At 55.2% G+C, this 27,366-nt stretch overlaps 4 protein-coding genes across 7 annotated transcripts; 1 reads left to right on the top strand and 3 right to left on the bottom strand.

Annotated features, from left to right (window-relative positions):
* Positions 1-1,570: 1,570 nt before the first annotated feature.
* On the top strand, positions 1,571-2,533 carry LOC139605009 (cathelicidin-B1-like). Its single transcript, XM_071456342.1, has 4 exons — positions 1,571-1,807; positions 2,014-2,118; positions 2,215-2,298; positions 2,405-2,533. The coding sequence occupies exons 1-4, from the start codon at positions 1,571-1,573 to the stop codon at positions 2,531-2,533; spliced, it is 555 nt and encodes a 184-aa protein (XP_071312443.1).
* Positions 2,534-3,606: 1,073 nt separating this feature from the next.
* Positions 3,607-5,540, bottom strand: CAMP (cathelicidin antimicrobial peptide). Its single transcript, XM_071456457.1, has 4 exons — positions 5,211-5,540; positions 4,658-4,765; positions 4,493-4,576; positions 3,607-3,756 (listed from the first exon to the last, which is right to left on the bottom strand). Exons 1-4 carry the CDS (start codon positions 5,538-5,540, stop codon positions 3,646-3,648), a joined length of 633 nt encoding a protein of 210 aa, XP_071312558.1. The 3' UTR covers positions 3,607-3,645.
* Positions 5,541-5,765: 225 nt separating this feature from the next.
* Positions 5,766-8,756, bottom strand: LOC139605067 (collagen alpha-1(I) chain-like). 4 transcript variants are annotated; one of them, XM_071456455.1, is made up of 4 exons: positions 6,390-8,756; positions 6,206-6,310; positions 6,048-6,131; positions 5,766-5,942 (listed from the first exon to the last, which is right to left on the bottom strand). In XM_071456455.1, exons 1-4 carry the CDS (start codon positions 6,546-6,548, stop codon positions 5,766-5,768), a joined length of 525 nt encoding a protein of 174 aa, XP_071312556.1. In that variant the 5' UTR covers positions 6,549-8,756. The 4 variants fall into 4 exon arrangements, with proteins under 4 accessions (XP_071312556.1, XP_071312557.1, XP_071312554.1 ...); XM_071456456.1 differs by having other exon boundaries at positions 5,766-5,939; XM_071456453.1 differs by having other exon boundaries at positions 6,048-8,756.
* Positions 8,757-8,775: 19 nt separating this feature from the next.
* Positions 8,776-19,635, bottom strand: KLHL18 (kelch like family member 18). The gene is made up of 10 exons (XM_071456340.1): positions 19,627-19,635; positions 18,796-18,926; positions 18,486-18,626; positions 16,128-16,326; positions 13,481-13,641; positions 12,533-12,669; positions 11,062-11,284; positions 10,249-10,353; positions 9,939-10,050; positions 8,776-9,156 (listed from the first exon to the last, which is right to left on the bottom strand). The coding sequence occupies exons 1-10, from the start codon at positions 19,633-19,635 to the stop codon at positions 8,776-8,778; spliced, it is 1,599 nt and encodes a 532-aa protein (XP_071312441.1).
* Between the last annotated feature and the right edge of the window lie 7,731 nt (positions 19,636-27,366).

The following is a 27,366-nucleotide window of genomic DNA, read 5'->3' as shown; positions in this document are numbered from 1 at the left end:
GAGGATTTTGGAGGAAATTCAGAAGGAATTGAAGAATTTGGAGGGAAGGAATGGGGAAGAATTTGGAAGGAGTTACAGAATTTAAGGGAATTTTTAAGGAACGGGGCACAGTTTGGAAGGAATTGGGAAAGACTTGAAGGGAAGCAGCAAGACCAATCAATCCTCAGGGATGTGTTGGATCCCCATCCCTGGAGCTGAGCCTGGATTTGGCGCAGGATGATCCCACCCTTCTCCATGGAAGGTTGGAGCTGGCTGCACCTGGAATGTTCCGGGGTCAGGTGGGGTTTGCTGCAGGGCTGTGACTGACACTGTCCCTCCCCGGGGACTTCCAGGTGCCAGCCCTCGGTGTCGCTGTCCCCGTATGATTTATGAGGATGTTTTCCACTGCTGGGTGGCTCCAGGGGGGCCTGAGCCGAGGGTCACTCTCAGGGCAGGATCCTGGGTGTCCTCCTGAGCTTCCTGCTCCCCTGTTTGCAGAGGGGACAGGCCATAAATCACCCCCAGGCTGGAAAACCCCATCTGTCTGCAGAGAACCAAGGGGAAAAGTCCTTGGAGACCAAAAATACCCCAATTGTCCCCAGCACTGCCAGGGCCACCACTGACCGTGTCCCCAAGTGCCACATCCACAGGGATTTTAAATCCCTTCACCAGTGGAGACTCCAGCACTGCCCGGGGCAGCTGTGCCAGGGCTGGACAGACTTTTTGGGGAAGGAATTTTCCCAAATCCAACCTGAACCTCCCCTGGCCCAGCCTGAGGCTGTTTCCCCTTGTCCTGTCCCTGTTCCCTGGGACAAGATCCAGACCCTCACCTGGCTCAGACCTTTCATCACCACCACGATCTGGACTATCCATGGCCAATGTGGGAAGTGGATTTGTGGAGAATTCTCAAAGCCTGACAGGAGGCTCACAGTGTGTGCATCTGTATGTAAACTGAGACAAGAAATGCTGACTTAGAAATGCCACGGAATAGGACAGACATTGCTGAGGGAGAGAAATGGAACTAGAAGCAAGTTTTAAAGGATGGCCTTGCAAATGAGACTGGATATTTTGGAGAAATAAAACCATGAAAGATTAAAAAGTCATTTTTGATGATTGGCTTTAAAACATTTACAGCATGGTGTAGCAAAAGCTGATAGGTCAAGAAACACTTATAATGTGTTGTAATTAGGAAATAGTTGGTTTTTGATCATGATGGTGTGAATTATAACATCTGTATTGTCTTACCCTTCACATGAGACTAAAAACAGAATAAAAATTTTTAAAACACCTCTCAGTTGCCCCATCTCTGGGTCAACTGGGAGCTTAATCTGGCAGGCCATGTGTGTCACCCCTGTCCCTGTCCTTGCTGTCACCCCGGGTCACACATGGCAGGGGGACCCCAACCGCTGTGTCCCTGCTGACCGACGGTGACTGGCACACCCCTCCCCACGGCCCTGGGCACTGCAGCGGGCTGGGCCGGGCTCCTGGCCAGATTCATCCCCCTGGAACGTCCCTCTGTGCCAGCCCCTGGGACGCCCAGGGCAGCTCCCATAAAAGCGCTGGGGAGCAGGATCCAGGATCCAGGAGCGCCATGGGGCCGAGCCGAGCGCTGCCACCGCTGCTGCTGCTGCTGCTGGCGCTGGCTGGAGCCTCCACACCAGGTCCACGCGGAGCCACGCTGGGACAGGATGGAACCGCGCTGTCCTCGTCCCCACCGCGGTCCCTGAGCTACGGGGACGTGGTGGCGGCGGCCGTGGAGCTGCTCAACGCCAGGGCTGTCAGTCCCTACGTGCTGCGGCTGCGGGAGGCTCAGCCCCGGCCCGGCTGGGTGAGTGCTGAGCTCTCCCTTCCCAGGGGAAGCTCCAGGGCTGGGCATTGCTGGATCCAGGGTGGATCTGTCCCATTTTGGGGCTGAGCCCTGAGGGACTGAGCCTGACCCATTCCAGGCTGGATTCTTGGGGCAGGTTCTGGCCCGGTGTGGGGCTGGGCACTGGGGGGAGGTGGATCCCTGATAGATCCTGTCCCTTTTCCCAGCCCTCGGACCTGCAGAGCCGGCAGGAGCTGAGCTTCACCCTGGAGGAAACCACGTGCAGGACACTGGGAATGGCCACCAGCAACTGCAAGAGCCGCTGGCTCGGGGTGAGGCTCCGTCCCCGTGGGAACTGGGGATTGTCCAGTGGGGAAACTGAGGCACGAGGGGGTTGGGCTCTCCTGTGTCCCCTCTGTGCCCCACAGGCGGTGACCTGGTGCCAGGGCTCCGTGTTCCTGGAGGGGCAGCAGCCCACGGTGGAGCTCTCCTGCGAGAAGGCGCCGGCCGTGGTGAGAAGGGCCTGGAATGGTTCCGTGTCCCCCCGGCTGCTGGGGGTCCCCCAGGTCCCTTCCTCATCCCTCCCTCCAAGTCTGACCCTGCTCTTTGTTTTCCCAGTTTGGCCAAGTCTGGAAATCCAAGATCAAGGATTTCTTTGGCAAGGTCAAGCAGCGCTTCCGGGGCTTCTTCCAGTGCGGTCGGATCTGGATCCGGGACAGGCTCAACCTCAAGGCACCCAAACCCTGAAGGGTGACACTGCTGTGCCCCCTCCCTGTGTCCCCTCTCTGTGTCCCCTCCCCAGGTGCTTCACTGCCAATAAAGGTCCCTGCATCACTCCTGGTGTCACCCTGAGCGTCCCAATGGGGGACCCCCGAGCTCTCCTGGACCCCCAAATCCCCCCATGCCCAGCCAAGGAGCTGTGAGAGCTGGGAACACCCTGGGGGTCATGAATGGGGGTGTCACGAGTGGGGGGCGCTCTCTGGGGCAGATCTGGGGTCCCCCCACCACTCCAAGGCCGTGGAGAGGCAAAGGGACTCCCCTGCCGGTGCTGCCTCCTCGGGACCCCCGACAGCCCCTCTCCATCTCCAGCTGCCTCCCGGCCCTGCCGTGCCGTTCCCTGCCACTGTCACCACAAGGGGGACACGAGGATGGGGACGGTGCTGGTGACAGAAGGTCCCGGGGGAGCAGGAGCAGCTCCCCCAAAATGGGCACAACACGGGCACCACCGGGGTCTCCTCCTGGCACCGCCCTCCTGCAGGGACTTGGAGCCCTGGGATTGTCCTTCCCTGTCCCCAGGACACCTTGGGGGTCCCCTGGAGCCTGTAGGTGTTTGTGGGGTACAGACCCACAGGAATATCGGGGGGACAGGAGGGACACGCCCAGGGGGCTGCAGCCATGACGCTGCTCCAGCCGCTTTTGGGGCACAGGGGTCCCCGAGCCCCCAGATCTGCACCCACAATGTCCCTGTCCCAAGCCACCATGGGGGTCCCCTCGGGACCTGAACCCCCCCCAGCCCCTCCCCTGCAGCTCCCTGGAGGGCTCACAGTGTCCCCTGTGTCCCCCTCGCCTCCCTTTGCCATCGCTGCTGGTTTGGGGGGGGACAAGATGCAGTGGGGACAATGCCACACGGGGACAATGACTATGGGGACAGTGACACCCTGGGGCTGACGGTGGCCCCTTTTTTGGGTGGGGTCCTGGGGGCTCCCCAGAGCGAACCCATCCCTGTCCCCAGTCCGACCCCACGTCCCCTTGAGGACGGAGCAGCCCCGTATCCCAGCCGTGCCTCAGTTTCCCCGTGTGACAGAGACAGGAGGACGCGGTGCCCACACGGCCACTCCCGGTGGCTCCTTTATTATTGCTCAGCCCAGCCCCACGGAGCCCTTCAGGTGGAGTTCATACTTGATCCGGGGTCGGAAGCGCCGAACCTTCCTCAGGAAGCGCCCGAAGCGGCCGCGCTGGATCAGAACCGGCTGCCGGAGGGATGGGGGGGTCAGAGGGCGCGGGGGTGTGGGAATCCTCCCTGGGAGCACAGCCGCGACCCCACCCAGGGCCCCCGCAGCTGGAAACCCACCCAGGACCCCGCACCAGGGACACCATCCCCAGGATCCCACCCAGGACCCCGCACCAGGGACCCCAACCCCAGGATCCCACCCAGGACCCCGCACCAGGGACCCCAATCCGCAGGATCCCACCCAGGACCCCGCACCAGGGACCCCAATCCGCAGGATCCCACCCAGGACCCCACACCAGGGACCCCAATCCACAGGATCCCACCCAGGACCCCGCACCAGGGACCCCATCCCCAGGATCCCACCCAGGACCCCGCACCAGGGACCCCAATCTCCAGGATCCCACCCAGGACCCCGCACCAGGGACCCCACTCGTGTCCCTGCACCAGGGACCCCACACCTGGGACACTTGGCACCCCATATCCAGAATCCAACACTTGGGACCCCATCCACGTCCCCAAGCCCAGACCCCACCCAGGATGCCCCACCTGGGGCCCTGCACCCCACACCCAAACCCAGGACCCCACCCATGGGACTCTGCACCTAAAACCTCCCACCCAGGACCCCCACCCTCCTCTGGAGCCACCACGGGGGAGCAGAGCCCCCGGGGCGTCCCTTTTGGGGGATGTGGGGCAGGGAGGGACCCTCAGGGACCCTCAGGGATCCTCCCCTGCCACCCCCGGCTCCCCCCACTCACGTCGGAGGAGGCGTCGAAGCAGCTCAGGTCGATCTCGGGCGAGTCCTGCCGGAACTGCACCGGCCCCGAGCACTCCTTGATGGCCTGGGGGGACACGCGGTGTCACCTGGGGATGGCAGCTGGCCCCCGTGCCCCCTTCCTCCTCCTCCTCCTCCTCCTCCTCACCCCATTCTCCTTGAAGTCGCAGTCGTCGGTGTTGGTGCGGGCGCTGGCGGCGCACTCCGTCTCCATCATGCTGAAGTTGAATCTCCGCAGAGAGCTCAGCTCCACGCCCTGGGGACACGCGTGGGTGGCAGGTGACAGGAGAGGGGTCAGCAACTGGGGTGGCACTAGGAGGGGGTCACCAGTGGGGTGACAGTCACTGGTGTGGGCTCAGGGCCAGCGCTGAGCGGTGACAAGGGGGGATCATGAGGGGTGTGTGACAAATGGGGGGTCACAAGTGGGGGGCACTTACGAGTGGGGGTACTGTGACTGGGGGGACAGGAATTGGGGTCCTGGTCACAAATGGGGGGTCCCGGGTGGGGGGCACTCACTCATGGGTCGGCACTGTGCACCCCGAGTGGAGTACCGCGGGTGGGGGGACAGGAATTGGGGTCCTGGTCACAAATAGGGGGTCCCGGGTGGGGGACACTCACCGGGGTGGGCTCAGAGTCGGGATGGGCAGCCCCGATCAGGCACCACGAGTGGGGTGGGGGTGTCACCCGTGGGGGGTACTCACCGGGCCGGGCTCGGGCTCCGCGCTGAGCAGCCTGAAGGCGTTCTGCACCTCGGGCTGCCGGTTGTAGGAATCCACGGCCTGCGCCAGCGCCTCGGTGTAGGAGAGGGGCGCCGGGGCGGGGAGGGCGCAGGCCCCCCCCAGCACCGCCAGCACCAGCACCCACGGGCTCGGCATCGCTGTCCCCACGGCCACCCCCGGGCCCCTTTTATCCCCCACGGGAGGTTGGGGACCCGCCCCGGGGCTGCCCCTTGGGAAACGCCGGGCCCCAAGCCGCAGAGTGGCCGTTCTTTTGGGGGGGTCCCAGTGTGTCCCCGTGATGGGCGGTGGCATCTGAACCCCTCGGGGTCCCCACCCTTGTGGGGGCCCCTTGGCCGGGCTCGGGGGTTTGGGGGCCGGGACCCCTCGGCTGGTGACACGTTGCCCGTGTCAGGTCGGTGCCCGCGGGGTTGCACAAGCCCAGAGTTGCCCCATCGCTGTTGCCCAAGGCCGAGGGTGCCCCCCGGGTGCCCCGAACCGTCACCCGCACACACGCACAGGTCCGAGCCCGAAATCTCTTTATTGCGGCTCTGTTGGGGACAGGGGGCGGCGGGACGGTCCCTGCAGGGACGCGCCGGGAGGGGGCCGAGGCCGCGGAGGGGGCCCCGAGGATGATGATGAGGAGGATGATGAGGAGGAGGATGAGTGACCTGGGTTGGTGCCGGGGGAGCGGGGCTGGGCGCTGTCACCGGGCTGCTGCGGGGAGAAATAAAGGGGGGGGGTTCACTCCAGAGCCAAACCCCCACCCCGAAGTGAGGGGGATGCGTGTCCCACCCCGGGACGCGCTCCCGGAGCCCTCACCGGCTCCCGGCCGCACTCCACCATCGACAGCGGCACGTCGGGCAGGAAGGTGAACACGGACACCTGGGCCGAGCAGCGCTGCACCTGCGGACACAGCGGCCTCAGCACGCCGGGGACCCCCCGATCCCCCGGGTTCGGGGGTCCCACCCCACGCTCACCCTGCCCGGGCGGCCCCGGCAGCCGCGCGGGTCCGGGGCGGGCTTGGGGCAGGGCGGCTGCCGGGCCGTGAAGTTGATGCTGAAGTGGGTCCCCCAGTCGAAGCTCTGCCGGCAGAAAAGCTCCATGGGGCCCCGCACGGGATGGTGCCGGAGCCGGGAGCACCCCCCGCACCCCTTTTCCTACCGTCCTGGCCACTCCCAGCAGCCGCAGCAGCCGCAGCTCCTGCCCGTGCGTCTCCAGCACGGAGCGCGCCAGCTCCCGGGGCGCGGGCACGGCCGGGGGCACGGCCGGGGGCACGGCAGCGCCCGCCGCCAGCAGCACGGCCCCCAGCAGCAGCGCCATGGGTCCGGCAATGAGCCCCGGCTCCGGCTCGGGGCCCCCGGCTGCGGCTCCAGGCAGGGTAAACAGCGGCCCCCTCCCGTGCCGCCCGCGGGAAGGGATCGGGTTGCCGCTGTTTTCCTTGGCCCGGTGCCGCGGGGGAACGCGCCTGGACCTGCAGGGGATGCGGCGATGCTGGAGCTCGGCAGGGCTGATCCCCCTCCGCGGCCCCTGCCCTGTGGCTGCTCCCAGTTCCTTGGAACGCTGGTCCTACCGAGATCCTGCTCCTCCCGAGCCGGGAGCCACAGCATCCTCCCGCTTCCCACAGAGAGAAGAACCAGGAGCCCCCTCCCCTCTCCCAGCTTCTTTACACGATTTGGGTTTTAAAAATCCCTCTCATCCAGCTCAGATTCATCCAAACACCCCAGCCCCAGGTTTTCCTTAGACTCAGGAACACAGGGTTTACCAAGGACTCCACAGTGTGCATCCTGCTCTCCAATTTGCCTTCCCCAGTTGAGCAGGTCTCATTACCCCAGAATTCAGGATTTTCCTGTTACCTTTGGAGCTAGGAGCTCCCCTTTCTCCTTGCTTCATCCACAGTGGAAAAGCAAAGAAATCCCTGGGGAAGGAATCCCAGGAAGCACATCTGGGAGACACCTGAGCCTCCCAGGATCCCAGGGAACAGCACTCTGGAAACCCTGGGACCATGAACAGCCCTGGGGTCAGGGGAGCTGCTGCTCTTCCAAAGGTCTTTGTTCCAATATTCCCATTCCTATGGACACAAGCCCCAGGTGGGAGATGGTGGGAGGGAAAAGAGATAATGGAACACCAGGAGAGCAGCTCCCCAGAGCCTCCTCTGCCCATGGAGACCATCGGGAGGGGTCCTGGAGAAGAGAAGATGCCACAGGCAATAACTTCATTCTGACCGTGTTTTTTCTTATTTTTCCTTTTTAAAGTCTGAGCAGCACAGAAAAGTCCAAAGGATTCCCATTCCTGGGAAGCCAGCAGTGGATAGATGTGGGAGAAATGGATATGTCCTGATAGATCACATTGATAACCAGATATGCTCATTATAGACCCTAAAATATACACGGTACCCCAATATAGACATCCACATGTACAGCCAGAGTCAGTCCCAGGGATGCTGGGAGCAGGAGCAGACACCAGGAGCGGGGCTGGGGGGCACATCCAGCTCCTCCCAGCCCCTGGAACACTGGGATGGGGCTGGGCACGGGGGGAGATCCCAAATCCCTGGCAGCTGCCTGGCCCTGCCTGCCCGGAGGAGGTATGGCTGTGCCCAGGGTGGCACGGGGAGAGCCGGGCACGGAGAGCTCCAGAGGGATCATGGACCATGCAGGGCAGGGGCTGAAGGGCTGATGCTGCAGGGAAGATGCTGCCAGGCAGCTCTTTGGCTCTGCCAGCATTCCAAAGTTTCCTGGCACAAAACCCATGGCAAAGACCTTTCCTAGCAGAGCACGACAAACTCACAAAGTATTTTCCTTGCCTCTCCTAAAATATCCCAGCCTTTCTGTTCCAGCTGCCTCTTAGGCTTGGAAAATACCTCGATATTTAATTTAAAGGACATCCTGATAATCTATTTTCCATTTTGAAACCCTCAGGCTGTTGCCTGGAGTCGTTTCCATCCATCCTTCTCCAGAGCTTGCCCAAACAATCCTGGTTTAACCGAACTTTTCCTCTTCCTGGTTTCTCCATCCTGTGGCTCTTGTGGAGAAGTTTTCCACATCAAGCTGAGGAAAGCACGAGAAACTGGGGGTGTCTTGTGTAAGAAGCTCCTGGAAGTGACAGCGCCGTGTTTGTCCTGTTTGGAGACCCCTTGTGCAACCAGGACCCCCCAAATCGCTGCTGGTGCCCCTGGGAGGGCTCAGGTGGTTTTGCTGCTCCCAGAAGGTGCAGATGGATTTTCCAAGTCCTCCAAGTGTCTGTTTTTATGTCACAACGAAGCCTGGCCCCCTCCTCCAGCCCACAACGGCACTTCCCAAAGGCGCAACCGCAGGAAAACGGACGATGGGTGGACGGATCCGCTCGGCCTTGGCTCTGGACAAGGCCAAGGGGTCTTTGCTCACCACATTTGACCCTTCAGGACCTTCAGCCCAAAAACTTACAGGTGGGGATTACTCTCAAGTCAAGTTTGTGTCCGGATCGAGCACCTGGAAATCCTGGCACGCTCGCTGCAGACGAGACGCCCCCCAAACCCCAAACCCCAAACCCAAACCCAAACCCCCCGGTGGTGTCAGATGGTGAGGAGCGGCACGCAGCCCACGCCCACGCCGCCCTCGTGGCACACCATGGGCGCCATGAACGTCCAGCGGTCGCTCTCGGGGTCGTACATCTCCACCGAGCTGAGGTTGGACTGTCCGTCGTAGCCGCCCACGGCGTAGAGCCGGCCGCAGTTGGCCACCAGGGAGACGCGGCTGCGGCGGCTGTTCATGGGCACCATCAGGTACCACTGGTCGGAGCTGTAGAGCTCGGCGGCGCTCAGGAAGCCGGAGCCGTCGTAGCCGCCGCAGACGAACATGCGGCTGCCCAGGGCGGCCGCGCCGTGCCGGCAGCGCTTGTTCAGCATGGGCGCCACCGAGTGCCAGCTGGATGTGTGCGGGTTGTAGTACTCCACCTGCCAGGGGGAACGAGCACGGTCAGGGATGCTGCTGCTGCAGCTGCTGCTGCTCTGCCTTGGGAATTGCCCTGGGGCATCCCCTGCGGTGCTGGGGCACCTCCAAACCTGGGGCAGTTTGGGGTTTCTTGTGGTAAATAGGGAAGGGAAGGGTCTGGAGCAGGAGGAGTGGCTGAGGGAGCTGAAAGGACTGAACTGCTTTCAGTTAAAAGTTTGGCTGTTATGGGATGGTGCCTGAAGGGTTTGGGTTGGAAGGGACCTTAAAGCTCATCCAGTGCCACCCCTGCTGTGGGCAGGGACAACTTCCACTGTCCCAGGCTGCTCCAAGCCCTGTCCAGCCTGGCCTGGGACACTTCCAGGGATCCACTCTGTGCCAGGGCCTGCCCACCCTCATGGCCAGGAACTACATCCCAATATCCCACCTAAATCTTCTCTCCTTCAGCTCAAAGCCATTCCCTGTGTTCTGTCCCTCCATGCCTTGTCCCCATCCTCTTTCCAGCTCTCCTGGAGCCCCTTTAGGCCCTGGAAGAGGCTCTCTGGAGCCTTCTCTTCTCTCTCAGCCTGTCTCCATGACCAAGGGGCTCCAGCCCTCAGAACATCTCCACGGCCCCAAGGGGATGAATGAGCCACTTCTGCTCCCCCTCAGGTTTTTCTGTTATGAGTGGAAGTGACACAATTTGGTGGCACAACCACTGGGGGCTGTTTGGATGCCCAGGGACGGGACACAGAGCCCTCCAGCCCCGTGCTGAGGTGCAGGGGCTGAGCCCTGGCCAGGGCCTTACACTGTTGAAGATCTGGAGCCCGTCGTGCCCTCCGGACACGTAGATCCGGCCCTCGAACACAGTGACGCCGGCAGCGCTGCGGTTGGAGCTCATGGGGGTCACTGCTGTCCACCTGGGGGGAGAGAGAGGGGACAGGTCAGCAGGACTCCCACAGATCGTTCCAAGCTTTCCTAGCGCTGGATTCTACCACCTCTCCTTTGCCCACTCCTTATTCAAGCCATTCTCACAGCCCTGATGCCCAGCGGTGCCAGGACGTGGAATGCTGGAGAGGAACCTTCTGGAAAAGCTCTGGGACACCAAGGGCTCTTACTTGTTTGTTTCTGGAGAGTAGGACTCCACCGAGTTGAGGGATGAGTTTCCATCGTAGCCACCACACACGTAGATCTGCCCATCCAGCACCACCGTTCCCATGGCACTGCAAGGAACAGCAGGACCCTCTGAGGTGCCTGGAGGTGCTGTCACCCTGTCCCCAGCGCTGTGACCCCACACAGTCTGCCTGTGGCATCCCACCAAACTGCCTTTTCCCTGGATTCACCTCCAAACTGCTCAGTCCCACTTGAACTCTGAGCTCACAAAGGAGAAAGGTGCTCATGGCAGGAGCATCTCAAATCCTGAGTGTGGATTTGGGCCCCTCACAAGAGAAAAATACACTGGGGGGCTGGAGTGTGTCCAGAGAAGGGAATGGAGCTGGGGAAGGGGCTGGAGCACCAGGAGTGGCTGAGGGAGCTCCAGAGAAACCTGGTGAGGAGCATGTACACCCTCTGCCCTGGACAGCCTGGGCCAGGGCTGGACAACCCCTTCCAGGAGGAATTTTCCCTGTATCCAACCTGAACTCTCCTGGCACAGCTTGAAGCCTTGTCCTGTCCCTGTTCCCTGGGACCAGAGCCCGGCCCCCACCCGGCTGCACCAGAAACTAACCAAGGAAATCCCAGCTGCCTCCACACTGCCCCACTCCTCCTTTCCCATTTTTCCCCCTACACACACACATCCTGCTGGGCGCCCACCACCTGCCACCATACTCTTCCTCCAAAATCATTTCTCCTTGCGTTTCAAGAGCCGCTCTCCCTCCAACCTCGTTTCCCCCAGCTTTTCCAGAAGTCTCCTCCCTCTGAGCTGCCCATACCTCCTCTTACTGTTCATGCTTTCCACTTTGGACCAGGAGTCGGTGTCAGGGTTGTAGACCTCCACGGTGCTGAGCCTGAGCTGGCCGTCGTAGCCGCCGATGGCGTAGAGGAGCCCGTTGAGCACGGCCACGCCGACGCGGCTGCGCGCCGTGCCCATGGGCTGGCACCGCTCCCAGCGGTTGGCAATGGGGTCAAACACCTCCACCACGTTCAGGGAGTCGCCTGCATAGAAATTTGCTACTCAAATTAAAAGAGGGAGACCTGATGAAGCCCTAGGATGGCGAGGAGGGGTAGAGGGGTGCATAAAGATGGGGTTGGCATGGGGAAATTGCCGGCTTTTCTTTGGGAAAATATCTGGGGAAAGATTCAACAAGGCCAAGTGCAGGGTGCTGCACCTGGCTACCTGGAAGTGCCCAAGGCCAGGTTGCACAGGGTTTGGAGCAGCCTGGGACAGTGGAAGGTGTCCCTGCCATGGCAGGGAGTGGAATGGGATGATGGTCACTATAGGACATGAAATAAAACGATGCGGACATGCAGCTCTCCAAGGCAAAAAAGAGGGTGTTTAATTTCTGACTCTAACATTCCCAGATTTCCAAAAGTGACAGTGGATTGGAGGGTGACACTGCCACCTCTCCAGTGATACTGGACAAACCAACAGTCCATCAAATTTCTCCTCCTCCATAAAAGAATGCAAAACAATAAGTTATTTACATAAAGTGCGTGAGGAAGTTCATTACAAGAATGTACACATCAGAAGGCTTAGAAAAACTTAAAAAACCAGGGTGACAGAATGATCCTTAAGGTCCCTTCCAATCCAGACCATTCTGGGATTCTCTGTCCTATCCTGGGCTCTCAGACCCTATTCCAGCCTTCCTGCTCCCACAGAGGCATTTCCCAGCCACATGTCCCTGCTCACCCCCAGAGATGCCACTCTGAACAATCCCCCTAGTTCCCACACTCAAAAAGATCGGGGAACATTTCCAAGCTCTGCCGTGCTCTGCACGAGGAGCCTGGACAAGTTCCTTCTGTGGAAGTGGCACCTCCACTGTCCTCCAAGGGGCAGCAGAGACCTGCAAGTCCCATCTGTGGTGTCGCTGCTTCCGGGGAGTGCAGCTCCTCTGTAGAAGGTTTCTCCTTGGTGACTTTCTGTTCCCTTTTATGCCATGGTGAGGCTCATGTCAAAGTGTTGTGATCCCACAACCCCAACGACATTGTGGAGATCCCTGCAAGTTCTGCTTGGGGCTCCAGGCATATCAAAGTCTTTAGGAATATGTCCTAAATAAGCCTCACTTGGACAGGATTTCAGATGGAAGATGTTAAACTACAGACACAACCACCCCCAGGGTGTCACTGGAAGGGTCAAAGTGCTGCATGGAGGAGGAAAAACTGCACCATGCTTCCACAGGAGGGAATTCCAGCATCCCATCATCATCCCACCCAGCCCCTGGTGGTCTTTCCACTGCAAGGTACCTGCTGAGTTGAGTCCCCCCACGGCGTAGATCAGCCCCGCGATGGACGTGCAGCACCGCGGCCGCGTCTTGAACGCCGGCAGGTGCGGCCGGCGCTCGGGCATCAGGTGGTAATCCTTGGCTTCATCCACCAGATCCCTGAAACCCAGTGGTGCATTGTTAGAGAGGAGATCTGACTGGCTGGAGACCAAGACTTGTTGGGGAAGATGAAACAGGAAAGTTTTATCAATATGATTGCCCGGCAAAAGATTTTGAGAATATGGAAACTATAAGCGAGATTGAAATGAAAGCAAGCTTTGAGACACCTCAGTTAGTGAACAACTGGAAAACAATGGTGTGGCTGGACTGAAGGTAATCAAACAACACCCTCTGCCTGCAGACAGCTCCAAGGGTCAGAGCAGACCCCACCAGCTTGGCAGAAGGGACCCAAAGAGGAGATTTTAGGGTTTAAAATGTAACACCGGATGGTAATGTAATGATTCTTATAGGCTGTATGTAAATGCTATAGGATTTGTATTTGTACTAGATTGGTTAGTGAGAATTAGAATATTCAACACGGAAGATTTATTGTATTGGAACAGGAACCTCACTCTCTTACTTTTTTTACTCCCTTATGCTCTTACCCTCATACTCTCTTACCCTCTAATCCTCTTTACCCCTCTCTTCTCTTGGGCCTGCTCTGAGCTGTGCCTGGCAGCTCCCAGCAGGGCCCTGCACCCAGGCCCTTTGCAATAAACCCCAAATCCCAAAAGGCCCCTGCACCCAGGTCCTTGGCAATAAACCCCAAATCCCAAAAGGCCCCTGCACCCAGGCCCTTTGCAATAAACCCCAAGTTCCACGACCTGGCTGCAGAGATCTCTGGTCTCTGTCCATGCCCACTGTCCTACCCCTGACTCTCCCACAGAGGCTGCAGGATGTGGCTGTGGCAGCCTGCTGGCCCCAGGCTCACCTGCACTTGTGGCAGCAGCGCACCAGGTCGTCCTGCTGCACGCGGTCGCTGAGGAACTGCGGCCGGCACAGCGGCAGCCGGATCCGGGACAGCAGCTCGGGCAGGAAGGGCTCCCTCTGCTCCCTCTCGTACCTGATCCACGCCAGGGCAGCTTCAAACACCTGCCAGGAGACAGCAGGGCCAAGGTGCAGTCTGGGGGTCGTGCAAGTGGATGGGTGTTGGATTTTCTGACCCAGAGGTGGGACAACTGAGAGGTTTTTTAAAAACTTTTATTCCATTTTTAGTCTCGTGTGAAGAGTGAGACAATACAGATGTTATAGTTCATGTTATTACAATCAAAACCCAACTATTTCCTAATTACAATACATTATAAGTGTGTCTTAGCTTATCAACTTTTACCACACTATACTAGAAATACTTTAAAGCTAATAATCTAAAACTACCCCCTGTGAGTCCTCCATCTTTCATAGTTCTACTTCTCCAAAATATCCAGTCTTTTTTACAAAACTATCCTTTAAAACTTGCTTCTAGTTCCATTTCTCTCTCAACAATATCTATCCTATTCCATGGCATTTCTAAGTTAACATTTCTTTAAAATTTGCTTCTAGTTCCATTTCTCTCTCAACAATATCTATCCTATCCCATGGCATTTCTACGTTAACATTTTTTTTGTCTCAAAGTTTACATATAAATATATACTATGTGAACCTTCTGTCAAACTTTAAAAATTCTCTACAAATTCATTTCTCACAGATGGGAATGAAATGACATGAAATCTTGGAATGGTTTTGGTTGGAAGGAATCTCAAGGATCATCCAGTGCCACCCTTGCCATGGGCAGGGACACCTTCCACTATCCCAGGCCTCTCCAAGCCCTGTTTAACCTGGCTCTGGACACTTCCAGGGATCTAGGGGCAGCCACAGCTGCTCTGGGAATTCAAGGGCCTCCTCACCCTCACCCTCACCAGCAACAAATCCCAATTCCCAATATCCCACCCATCCCTGCCCTCTGGCACTGGGAGCCATTCCCTGTGTCCTGTCCCTCCATCCTTGTCCCCAGTCCCTCTCCAGCTCTCCTGGAGCCCCTCCAGGCCCTGCCAGGGGCTCTGAGCTCTCCCTGGAGCCTCCTCCTCTCCAGGGGAACATTCCCAGCTCCCCCAGCCTGGCTCCATGCAGGTTTCTTTCCCTGCCTCTGACAATCCTGATCTCCTGTCCCGTGGGATGGGACATTCAGCACAGAAGTTTGCAGGGAGATGAGGGAGCTGCAAGGAGGATTTTGGCAGAGGAGGTGGCACAGAACCCAAAATTGTGTTTATTTAGTGTCAGAAATCTGCAAACTGGGAATGGTGCCGCTCCATGAGAAACCAGGAGACAGGTTTGATGACAGGGATCCATCTCTGGATGACTGCACTGGAGACACCTGGAGCTGAGCTGCTCCCTTTAGGCTCCATCCCAGACACTGGAGGGGACAGTGAAGCCCCTCTCTGAAGCCCCACTGGATGACTCCAGCTACAGAAGGATCCTGGTGCCCTGGTCCCTGTTTAATTTGGGATCCACATTCCTGGGTTCACAGGACTCCCCATTAAAGTTATTGCAGCCTTTACAACTGACCAGAGCAAATCATCAACTCTTTCTTGCACAGTGGCATCTGGAGTTTCTCCCAAAACAATTCCCAAACTTTCCAGTGCAAAAATGCTTCTCCAACAGCACCACAGGGATTAAAAACCCCAAACCAACTTTCTTCCACTCTGCAGGGTGCTACTGGAATTTCTGAAAGGTGGAGCTGGCAGTTGCCAGGGCAAGGGGATATGACCCTGGGATGGACTCTTTGGATCCTACCTGCTCTGGGAAAAACAGAGTGAGGAATTCTTGGTATGACACAGGAATGTGGCTGGAATGTGGGGCAGGTTCCCCTCCCTCTCTTAGCCTGATTAAAGAAGCACATTTTTACCCTACAAGGAGAAGCTGGAGGTGTGCTCTGCCTTTGTCACCTCCTCAGGAACAGCAGGACACATTTCCAGGCTCAAGGACAGGCTCTGTTTTCCCTGCTCACTGTCAGCCCACACTGATGGATTCTCAAGGCTGTGGGAACACCCTAAACTCCTCTCACTCCCACAAACTCCCTGACAGGAGGGTGCAGCCAGGTGGGATTCCAGCTCTTCTCCCTGGGGACAAGGGACAGGAGGAGAGGAAACAGCCTCATGTTGTCCCAGCAGAGATTTAGGTGGGAATTTGCAAAAATTCCTTCATGGGAAGAGCTGTCCAGATGTGGCACAACTGCCCAGGGCATGGTGGAGTCCCTATCCCTGCAGGGATTTGAAAGCCATGTGGATGTGGCACTTGGGGACATGGTCAATGGTGGCCTTGGCAGTGCTGGGGGAGGTGTTGGACTCAATGCCCTCTGAGGGCTTTTCCAAGCTCTGTGATTCTGTGATCCTAAAAAAGCCCTGCCTTCTGTTTCTTTAGGACCAGGCACAGGAAACCATCACAGCTCTGTCCAGCACCTCTGAGTGTCCCCACTGTGCCAGGACATCTCAGCTTCACTCAGCCCAGGAACAGAACAATTCCCATTCCCATTCCACTCCCAAGCAGCAAGAAACCCCTCAAGGTCAAACCTTCCTTGGCCAAGCCCCACTCCAGGTACCCACCTGCTCTTCAGACTTCACGTTGAGCTCATCCCTGGAAACGAGCTCCAGGACATCCTCGAAGGGCAGGGCCAGGAACTCCTCGGACATGGAGACCTCCACGAAGTGCTGGTGGATGAAGCTGTTGGCAGCGTCGTAGAGCACCGTGCACATCATGGTCTCTGCAAACTGCCGCACACCCAGGCAGTTCTTGGGGTGAAGCCTGGAAAGGGGAGCAGGAGAGAACAGGAATCTCAGGATAACGGGGGAGAAGATGGCTGCTCCTGGATCCCTGGGAGTGCCCAAGGTTGGACACTGGGGCTGGGAGCAGCCTGGGACTGTGGGAGGTGTTCCTGCCATGGCAGGGGTGGATTGGGATGGGATTTCAGGTCCCTTCAACCCAAACCATTCCAGGATTCTGGGAAGCACAGGAGGACACACAGTGCAGTGGAAGATGTGTCCTGTCCTCTCCAGTGTCTGTCACAGACACATTTTATGAAAAATCCTTAGGATTTTTTCTCCTGAGAAGCTGAGAGGCCTCAGGAACAAAATGTAACCAATGGTTATCTGCTGCTGTGGAATGCAACAGGTGCATCTGTGATTGGGCTCATGTGGTTGTTTCTAATTAATGGCCAATCACAGCCCAGCTGGCTCAGACTCTGTGTCTGAGACACAAGCCTTTGTTATCATTCTTTCTTTTTCTATTCTTAACCAGCCTTCTGATGAAATCCTTTCTTCTATTCTTTTAGTATAGTTTCAATATAATATATATCATAAAATAATAAATCAGCCTTCTGAAACATGGAGTCAGATCCTCATCTCTTCCCTCATCCTAAGACCCCTGTGAACACGGTCACAAGTGTCCTCTCACCCAGGAGCTGACCTGCACAGGGAGCTCCAGGTGAATCCAAGCCAGAGCCAGAGGATGGAAACACAAATGTCCCCTTGTCCCTGCCAAAGAGGCATTGGATAGATCCAGGTGGCTCTGGGAGCATCCACAGCTTCCTTGGGCACCCTGTGCCAGTTCCTCCCCACCCTCCCAGCCAGGGATTCCTCCCCAGTCTCCCATCCATCCCTGCCCTCTGGCACTGGGAGCCATTCCCTGGCTCCTGTCCCTCCATGCCTTGTCCCCAGTCCCTCTCCAGCTCTCCTGGAGCCCCTCCAGGCCCTGCCAGGGGCTCTGAGCTCTCCCTGGAGCCTTCTCCTCTCCAGGGGAACATTCCCAGCTCTCCCAGCCTGGCTCCAGCCCTGGAGCAGCTCTGGGGCCAGCTCAGGATCTCTGCAGCAGCTCCAGGTCCTTGTGCTGCTGGGTGGGGAACTGTCACATGAGGGTGACTCTGAGGGCTTGGTTACAACACAGCTGCCTAAAAATATCCCAATTCTCAATTCCACTTAAGAAGGAGAGCTCAGTGTCCACGTCCCAGCTCTCCAGGGTGGCCAGAACCCACTAAGTCTTGGTTATTAACCAAACTGGCAGCTGTGCACTCAAAGCCAGGACTTCACTTAGGACACCTGGCTGCTCCTGGTGGATTTGGGAGCATTTTGGTGGCCAATCCCTGCATTTGGTGGGTGTGTTTAATTTAACATCACACCACAGAATGCCCTGAGCAGCTGCAGAGAAGCCAGGCTGGGAAAAGTGAACACGTCAGACTCTCTGGCAGGGCTGAGAATCCATGTGGAATGTGGACAAAGAGTATCCCAGCTTTCCATTTCCACACCCTGCTGCTGGAACAGCCTCACAGCCAAACACCAGTGAGGAAATTGAAAAACCTGGGACCAATTTAGGGCTGTGGCACAGTTTCCTGTCCAGCTCCTGGGCTGAGGCACTCTGTTCCTCCCCTTTAGCACACACAGCAGCAGGAAGGGCAATTCCTGCCACTATGGGCTCTCAAAAAGGGAAATGTCTCCTCAGTTTTGCTCTGAGTTTTGATTCCTGTGGCTGGCCAAGGTCTTTTACTGTGTGCCCAAAAAGGACTGATAGTTATTCTGAAGGGAATGAGAATGGAGAAGGAGAAGAGGGCATGGCTTCTCACTGCCAGAGGGATGGGAGATTGGGAATGAGGAATTCCTGGCTGGGAGAGTGGGGAGGACCTGGAATTCCCAGAGCAGCTGTGGCTGCCCCTGGGTCCCTGAAGTGTCCAAGGCCAGGTTGGACATTGGGGCTTGGAGCAGCCTGGGACAGTGGGAGGTGTCCCTGCCCTGCAGGGCGGGATTGGGATGGGCTTTAAGATCCCTCCCAACCCATTTTGTGTTCCATAACTGTACAGATGCCAAGTTTTGGGATGCACACTCCTTATCCTCCTAGAAGGACACATCCTGCTCCTCCCAAGCTGGACACAGGTGACAGAACCTTGCTGCTGGAATCCCCCCAGCCCCACTCACCTCTCCCTGAGGAAGGTGCAACAAGCGTCCTTGATGTTCTGCAGCTGCAGGAAACTCGCCCCCATGAGCAGAGACTGCACATTCTGCTGGTCTATGGCCAGGTGACCATTGTAGGCAAAGTTGATCAGAGCCTCCAGAGCACTGAAAACAAGGAGAAAGGGCAGGAAATGCACTCAACTCCAGCTGGGACAGCACTCTGCCAACAGCAGGATGCTCTGTGGGACCACTCACATGGGAACAGGCTTTGAGCCTTGCACACACAGCGAGGCAGGGCAGCTGTGGTCCCTGGGACTCCCCCTGGGAGTTTTACCTGGGATCCATGCCCTGCATGACAATCTCATCCTGCTTGCACTCCATCATGTCGTTGGTGAACATGGCGTGGAAGTAGGGGATGGACGCGGCCAGCACGATCCGGTGAGCGCTGAACTTGTGGTCCCCCACCTACAGCAGGGAGAGCAGGGAGGAGAAGGGATCAGCACCAGCCACTGCTCCAGGGACTCCCTGCAGCTGGGACAATTCACCTGTGGGCAGCTTTGGAATGAATCTGTGACAGGATCTCTGAGCTGTTTTTGATGATGTGATTTATTTTCTTATCTTCTACACAGGCAGGAAGGGTGAGCTCAGCTCACACCTTCACTGCACGGCTCACAAGGTCACAGGATCCTGAGTTAAAGATCTTTTAAGGATTTATTGACCAATAGAACACTGCCAACATGGCCAGGTGGCCAGGTGACCTAAACATGATATTTATGTTTTTGACCTTAAATATTTTGTCCTTAAATATTATATCCTGAATTATATCCTAAATATTAATACTATATCCTTAAATATTTTGTCTTATGCTACAGTGTAAGCTTTCTTAGCCAATCATGTTATGGCACACAAACTTACAGTACTGCATTCTAAACTCCTTGTTTACCTCTGTAACTGCTTTTATTTTTGTATCTTGAACTCTAAAACTCTAAACTTTCCTCTTGTTAGCTTAACATGTCTCTGCTTTAAACTACAAATCCACATTCTGGTTTCTAGCACCTCAGTTGGGAAGCCTTTTCCAAGGTCTCCGATCAAATCCTGGGTTTCATTCTAAGCTTTGGCTTACAGCCCCAAGGCTCTGAGAGCTCCCAGCATTTTGGATTCCAACATGCAGCATCCCACGAGGGGATGGAGCTCCAGGCCCTGGAGAGGAAGGAATGTTGGCAGAGCAGCTTTCCACCCTGACTTCACACAGAGAGCACAAACTCCAGCCTGGCCAGAGCGTTAGAAACACAAAAAGACAGCAAATTTCATAAGGCAAGGCCACAAAGGGAAGTGATTCCAGAACCTGGGAGCTGACAGCCCCTCCCCACATCCCTGGGGTTTCCATTCCCTCCCTCCCTGCCAGGTGAGACCTCTCTGTGTGCCCAGGTGCTGCTCAGGACAGGGAAATCCCTCAGGACACTGCTGGAGCTCTGGGTTTGGGAATTCCCAGTGGGAAGGGCTGGCACAGTGTAGGTGTTGTTGTATTCATGGAAGGGATGGGATTATGATTAGATTAAGAATGATTTATTGTTTAGATAACATCAGTCTCAAAGGTGATGAGATTTATAAGATAGTAAGTAGTCAGCCATAGTCTAAGATGGTAATAAATTCTTTGTTGTAAGACAGTATATAACTTTCTCATCCAATGGACATTTGTTATAGAGTATGTTTTGGTTTTTTTTATTACCTTTATTTTTTTTTTACCTTTTTATTACCTGTTTTCTTATTACCTTTATTTTTTCTACTATAATGTGGATACTTTTGTCTAATAAGGTCTGATTACATGTATACACATATGTTTCTATAATAACATCTAAACTCTTATTCTATATAATCACATTACTGCATTATTATATTATAAAACCCTTCATCATCTTATCTAAGAGTTTATTACTTATTTAAGGTATATTCTTACTTATAGAAAATTATAGATATATATAACTTACAGAAACACAACTTATAGAAGGTGTATATATATATAACTTATAGAAACAACTTATAGAAAGGTGTAGATATATATAACTTATAGAAACACAACTTACAGAAAGTTATAGATATATATAGCTATAGAAACACAACTTATAGAAAGTTATAGATATATATAACTTATAGAAACATAAGTTTATGATTTCTCTGTTTGTGTCTGTGTACCTTGTTTTCACATCACTTTAGGCTTCTTCTAAGGCTGTACTTTTGTGTTTGTGAGGATTTCTATCTTTCTGATTCCCACAACACAGGAGCAGCCACAGCCTGGGTGACCAAGGGCACAATTTTGCTGCTTGGCCTGTCCCCATTCCAGCCTGGAGGCTCAGGAACCCTCCCTGCCCAGCAGCTCCAGCACTTCCAGCCCATCCCTTGCCCATTCCCTCAGCAGCTCTCCCGGTCCAAGCCAGTGATTTATCAATAATAAATCCCATTATTGATACCCCTCCCCACTGCTGGGAAATCCCTTCCTGTGTGTCTCAAACATCCCAACACACAGAAACACTCCAGTTTTCCTTCTGCTGTTTCTGAAAGGTGAGAGAACAAGGCCTCCTCTTATCTCTGAAATCCTGTAAGGAATTCACTCCAACTGGAACAGTTCCTTTGGTTTGTTTGCATGAGTGCTCCCATTCAGGCTGAGTGTGCAAGAAAAGCAACATTTTACTTGACTTTCATTTCCCCACTAAGCTCAAGCTGCCAAAAATCACAACTGTCCAAATCTCATTTCAGCTTTTTAATAAATGAAACGTGGTGCTAAAATTGAACAGGCACCTCTTAAAGTGAAACACCTGCTTCAAATGCATACAGTGACCTTCTATTTATAGGCAAAATTATCTTTATAACTAAAGATAACAGGAATTTCAACACCAAGGTTGTATTTACTCAAACCCCAAGCCTGTAGTGTGACCCAAGGAGGAGAAAAAGGCCCTTATTTCAGAAAATAAGTGCAATTTACAGAGCCCAGATGGCAGCTCTGGGGCCCTCATGACAAGAGTGACATTGAGGAGCTGGAGGGTGTCCAGGGAAGGGAATGGAGCTGAGAAGGGGCTGGAAAACTCCTGAGGGAGCTGGAAAGGGGCTCAGCCTGGAGAAAAGGGGGGTCAGGGGGCCCTTGTGGCTCTGCACAGCTCCTGCCAGGAGGGGACAGCCAGGGGGGATTTGGGATCTTATCCCAGGGAACAGGGACAGGAGGAGAGGGAACGGCCTCAGGCTGGGCCAGGGCAGGCTCAGGATGGAAACTGGGGAAATTTCCTCATGGAAAAGGGGGTGAGGCCTTGGAAGGGACAGCCCAGGGCAGTGGTGGCTCCCCATCCCTAGTGGGATGTGACATCTTCATGTGGATGTGGCACTTGGGGACACAGTCAGTGGTGGCAGTGCTGGGTCATGGCTGGACTCAGTGATCCAGGAGGGCTTTTCCAACCTAAACCATTCCATGATTCCATGGCCCAGTCCCTGGCCAAGGGTGGAAGGGTTCCAGCAAGAACCTCTCCAGGGCTGCACCAGAGGAGCTGCCACCAAACAGCCTCATGATCTCCTACACAGCTGCGCCTTGCAGAGCATCCTGCAGGGTTCCTGTGGGGTAAGGACAGCTGGGATCAATCACCACTGGGACGAAATCTTTTGGGTCTGGGATTGCCCAGTACTGCCCTTCCTGTGCTCCCAGACTGGGAATGGTCCCTGTGAGCAGGAGATCCAGAGCCTGGGAAATACTCCCTGGTGCTGGACAAGACAAAAGCTGGGACTCCTTCTCTTTGGAACTTGCTCCTGGAATGGTGGAGAGCCCTTGGGGAGATGGAGAAATTGGGATCTCTGCTCTAAAAGCATCATTGTGTTCATTCCATCAGTGCTTCATGGAGAGTCCCCAAGGAACAGCTGCATTTCCTGCTGCAGGCAAAGGACAAGATTTTCCTGTGGAATATGGAAAATCCTTCCAAGGATGAGTCCATTCAGCTCATCCTCATATCTTCTTTCCCAAAAAGGGCTCCCTACCTCCAGAGCCAAAGGCTCTCCCTTTCCAGGAGTAAATTAATGCACTTTCCTGATGGAGTCACATAAGGAAAAGTGGGAAAGAGCTCATCCTCTTCCTGATGCCTTGTGCAGGCTGACCCAGAGCAGAGGCTGGACAGAGCTAAAGAATAAAGCAGGGATTTATTAAAAGGCCTCCATGGATGCACCTTGGGCAGCACAAGAGCCCAGCCAGGGCTGCACCCAAGATGAACCAAAATGGCCCCAAAATGCACCAGCGCTCCCGGGCTCTCTCCCTGGGATCAGTTCTGCTCCATTTGCATCTTGCAGTTCATTGTCCCATTCCAGCTTTAGCCCCTGCAGTCCCACCCTGCTTGTTTTTCTCTCTCCAGCCCACGGGGTTTGTGCTCTTGGGCTGAGATTTGGATCATTTGTCCTTGGTGCCCAGCTGGAGCAGGAATTGTTTTGTCTCCCTGCTCTGTGCACAGAGCTCAGCATGCCCTGATGTGAAGCTCAGACCCACACACTGAAGCAGCACAGAATCTGAAAATATAAAAGCTAAACCCTGAGGCATCAACACCATTCCAGGATGTTCTGTTTTACAATTTATAATTTTAGGTCCTTTGCTTTTAAGGCCAAGGATTCTGTTTTCCAGAAGAAGGAGCTTTGCAAGCATCCCTCCTGAGCCCAGCAATCCTGGAATTCCCTTCTGAGTGGGTGACAAAGGAATCTGGCCCTGGACACCCCCACAGCCCCACATGCTAACAAATTCCAGGGCACAAGGAGCCTTTCTCCAAGGAAAAGGGTGTAGGTGGGAGAAAGGCATTTCTTGTGTTCCTGACGTCACCACCCTGCAGAGCTGAGAACTCGCTGAGTTTTGTGCTGCAGAGGTCTCAGAAAACCCCAAATCCACCTTTTCTGTGGGATGCTGGCACTGAGGGCAGAGCTGGTGTCCAACCCCTCCCAGCCCTGTTTTGCCAGGGATAGGTAATGGGATGCAGCTGGATCAGGACAATCCCAAACACAAATCCAGGCTGGGGGGACAAGGGGGACAATGAGAAGGGAAGGATTTGGGGCTGTGGGTGGATGAGGAGCTCCACATTCCCTGGACAGAAACCCCCCTGTCCTGGGCTGATCCCCCAGTGTGGGCAGCAGGAAAGAGGGAATTCTGAATGGCTCCCACTGCCAGAGGGCAGGGATGGATGGGAGATTGGGAATGAGGAATTCCTGGCTGGGATGGAATTGCCAGAGCAGCTGTGGCTGCCCCTGGATCCCTGGCAGTGCCCAGTCCAGGCTGGACATTGGGGTTAGGAGCAGCTGGGATGGTGGGAAGTGTCCCTGCCATGGCAGGGGTGGGAATGGGATGATCCTGAAGGTCCCTCCAGGCCAGAGCATTCCAGGATTCCATGAGAATTGTGACCAATCCCTTTGAAGCAGAGGACACACCCCCTCTGGAGGTACAACAAACAAACTCCCGGAGAATTCCCTGCCAGCTCAGAGAAACCCAACTCCTTTTTGGAATTCCAGTTCCTCCCCTTCCCACAGGGACAGGGAGCATCCTGAGGGGATCAGCTCCAGCCCTGCTCTCTTGAATGCTCCTGCAGGGACAGCAAAAAGGAATTTTGTCTTATCCTGGAACTAAAAAACCTCATATTTCTGTAAGAGGAGAGTAGACAGCAGCCAAGAGCTCGGGGGAATCACATCCAGGCAGAATCCCAAAGAATTCCTGTCTGCTGGGTGCCAAGGTTGGAATCACACCCTCACCTGCAGCTCTCCTGTGCACAATGCATCATCTGCTCTCCCAATCTCTCCCATAAAACAGATATTCCCTCTCTTTCCAGGCCTGTTTTCCTGGAGGATCTCCCAAACATGCTGCAACATCTGCAGCACAGCCAGGCACTGAGTTTCCATGGATCCTGCTGGGATCAGGCAGGCAGCCTGAGCTGTCTGGAATTCCACTCTTCCAGAGGCTCCTCCACCTCTGCATCAGCTCTCAGGGGTGCAACTGCTCCAGTTTTTGAGTGGTTTGGAGTTAACATCTGCTCTGGAAAAACTGGGACCAGGCTGGGAGAGAAGCCACCAGGGCTATGACCTGTTGGTGCCTTTGGGATTGGACACAAAGCAAATATTGTACCCTCTCCACAGCTGGGAATTATTTCAGTTTGCCAGACCTGGGTTATATTTTAGGAGACTTTTCTAACTGGTCTTGGAGTTAGTCATGGAAAAATGGCATTGGAGTGGCTGAGATCCACAGGAGGAGCTGCAGCAGCAAGAGGAGCTCACATCAACTCTGCCCTCCAAGGATTTGGGGAGGCACAACCCCTCCCTCTTGCCACAGTTTGGCCAGGATTGCTGGAGGTGCCAGCCTGGCACTTGGATCATTCTCCCCCAGCTGGAAAGGGATTTATTCCCTCTTGATTTGTAAGGAAGGAATAGGATGGATCTGCTTGCCCTGGTTTCTGCATTCCAGCAGCCTCTGATGTGTCCCTGGAGAGCGCTCGCACCCGGCCTGGAGCACAGACAGAAACCAAATCTCAGAAAAAACAAAACTGCCCAGGCTGCTTTCATCCTGCAGGGATGAAACAATTCCAGAAACAATGCTCAGGAAGAACACCAGCACTGAGGAGCTGCTTTTGTGCTGGTAAAGATCAGGATCTGCAGCTCAGGGAATGAACACGCAAGCCAGAATTCTCTTGGGGTTTTGCAGTATTTAGTGGGAGCTGTGAAGGGAAAAAGACTGGAAACCCACTAAAAATAAGGAGGAGAAGTTCTGAGAGAGGAATTCTCAAATGACCTTTGGCTTGTCCCCAGCTGGAGTTCAAAGCCTCAAACCCCACCAAATTAGAAGAAAAAAAGGCTCAGAGCCTCATTTCTGCTCTGTCCATGACTATTCCAGGCCTGGTGTTTCCCTGCCCCTGTGGAACCTCCATCACCTTTTCCATCACCAGCAGGACTGGATGAGGAGGAAAGCCCAGCTTCCCCTCCCAGAACACAACTGGGATGGGGATCAGCTGGGGAGAAGGGCTGCCTTGGTTATTTCATGGCCACACCAATGCCCAGCCCAGTGATTCTCAGACAAGAAAGCAGAAATGTGGCTTTGCTAAGCAAAATTCCGATTTTTTTTTTTCCAAAGGAAAAGGACTAACCACAGCCTGAGGTGTGTCTCCTTCCTCCCCTCCTCCCTGCAGTCCATCCATGTGTGTTCCTAGCAAATGAATATTTAATTAAACATTTCGGAGAGGCTCCAAAGGGAGCTCTGAGGGAACATCGGGAGCAGCCCTGACCTGCAGCTGATAAAGAGACAGGGAGAGAAAAGAAATCCCCCAAAAGAATTCCCAAATCCATGACCTGCAGCATTGGGCACATCAAGATCCAACTTCTGGGACAAAGGGGTGTTTGGAAGCTTTTTGGTTTAGAGATGGGACAGACAAAAAATAGCAGGAGTGGAAAAAAGGGGAAGGAAAAAAGGGGAATAAATTCACTGCAGTGGTGTGGGAGCATCAGGATCCACCTGGAGGTTCCTCTGGGATGGACTTGGAATATTTCTCCAAGCTTTTATCTGAGAATCCTGGAATGGGCTGGGCTGGGAGGGATCTTAAGGATCATCCAGTGCCACCCCTGCCATGGCAGGGACACCTCCCACTGCCCCAGGTGCTCCAAACCCCAGTGTCCAACCTGGACCTGGAAACTCCCAGGGATCCAGGGGCAGCCACAGCTGCTCTGGGAATTCCATCCCAGCCAGGAATTCCCAATTCCCAATCTCCCATCCATGCCTGCCCTCTGGCACTGGGAGCCATTCCCTGGGTCCTGTCCCTCCATCCCTTGTCCCCAGTCCCTCTCCAGCTCTCCTGGAGCCCCTCCAGGCCCTGCCAGGGGCTCTGAGCTCTGCCTGGAGCCTTCTCCTCTCCAGGGGAACATTCCCAGCTCTCCCAGCCCGGCTCCAGCCCTGCAGCAGCTCCATGACCTTCACATTCCTTCCTTATTGTGGGTGAGAATCACCCAAATTCTGTCCCTGCTGGAAACACAGCCTGGATTTCCAGTGGGAAAACGTTACTGAGCCAGGGCAGGGCCCGTTTGTGCTGGCTGTGTCTGGGGGGCCTGAGTGATCCAAAGGCACCTCCAAGCTCCAGCTGGGACAAACTCCTGCTCAGAGCCCCAGCAGCTGGAGCAGCCAGGCTGGGCTGGGAATGGGGGGGGAAGGTTTGGCTGCACCGATCCCAGAACCACCACGTGGGCACTGGGAGAGGGGATGGCCAGGGGCAGAGGCAGCTCAGGGTGGGATATTTTCACAGCATGACTCAAGAGAAATGAATGAAATGCTTGGAATTCCAAGCTGTGGGTGTAGGAGGGAAAGCTGGAATGCTTGAAACAACAGGGACAGAGGACTGACAAGGAGGCAGGTGCTGCTGGAATCTGTCTTGGGGATTTTGGGAAGGAATTCTTCCCTGTGGGAGTGGGGAGGGGCTGGGATGGAATTCCCAGAGCAGCTTTGGATCCCTGGCAGTGTCCCAGGCCAGGCTGGATGGGGCTTGGAGCAGCCTGGCACAGTGAGAGGTGTCCCTGCCCATCCAAGGGGTGGCACTGGATGATCCTTAAGGTTCCTTCCATCCCAAACTGGTCTGTGATGGTTTTGATCTTCCCTAATATGTTTTAAACCTCTGTAGGGATAAAGAGGATTCAAACAGCTCTTTGCTATGGAAAATTCACAGAAATGGATAATTATTCACAAGAATTTTAGAAACAATGGTGAGGAATTTATCCAAGATAAGACTGGGATCCTAAACCTCCTCCTATTGTCTCCCAGAAACGTGGGACTGCCAGGATCTGGCCAGGATCTTCTCCTGCCACACCAACACCCAGTTTAATCCTAAACCCACTACACTCTGCACCCCAAACCAGCTTTGCCACAGAATTC

Source organism: Agelaius tricolor, unplaced genomic scaffold, assembly GCF_023055355.1.
Source record: "Agelaius tricolor isolate 1412-34295 unplaced genomic scaffold, bAgeTri1.0.p SCAF_58, whole genome shotgun sequence".
Taxonomy (NCBI): Eukaryota; Metazoa; Chordata; class Aves; order Passeriformes; family Icteridae; genus Agelaius; species Agelaius tricolor.
This window is presented reverse-complemented; position numbering and strand designations above follow the sequence as displayed.

Excerpts from the sequence above, each read along its gene's own strand:
- KLHL18 (XM_071456340.1), bottom strand. Across the intron at positions 12,670-13,480 it reads CGCTGCTGCCACAAGTGCAG|GGATCTGGTGGATGAAGCCA; the intron begins GTGAGCCTGGGG and ends ACTGGGTTTCAG. Across the intron at positions 10,051-10,248 it reads TACTCTCCAGAAACAAACAA|GTGGACAGCAGTGACCCCCA; the intron begins GTAAGAGCCCTT and ends CTCTCCCCCCAG.
- CAMP (XM_071456457.1), bottom strand. The coding sequence starts at position 5,540 with ATGCCACCGCCCATCACGGGGACACACTGGGACCCCCCCAAAAGAACG. Across the intron at positions 4,577-4,657 it reads GCGACTTCAAGGAGAATGGG|GCCATCAAGGAGTGCTCGGG; the intron begins GTGAGGAGGAGG and ends GTGTCCCCCCAG. Across the intron at positions 3,757-4,492 it reads GCTTCGACGCCTCCTCCGAC|CCGGTTCTGATCCAGCGCGG; the intron begins GTGAGTGGGGGG and ends TCCCTCCGGCAG.
- LOC139605067 (XM_071456453.1), bottom strand. The coding sequence starts at position 6,548 with ATGGCGCTGCTGCTGGGGGCCGTGCTGCTGGCGGCGGGCGCTGCCGTG. Across the intron at positions 5,943-6,047 it reads TGGAGTGCGGCCGGGAGCCG|CAGCCCGGTGACAGCGCCCA; the intron begins GTGAGGGCTCCG and ends TTCTCCCCGCAG.
- LOC139605009 (XM_071456342.1), top strand. The coding sequence starts at position 1,571 with ATGGGGCCGAGCCGAGCGCTGCCACCGCTGCTGCTGCTGCTGCTGGCG. Across the intron at positions 1,808-2,013 it reads CTCAGCCCCGGCCCGGCTGG|CCCTCGGACCTGCAGAGCCG; the intron begins GTGAGTGCTGAG and ends CCCTTTTCCCAG. Across the intron at positions 2,299-2,404 it reads GCGAGAAGGCGCCGGCCGTG|TTTGGCCAAGTCTGGAAATC; the intron begins GTGAGAAGGGCC and ends TTGTTTTCCCAG.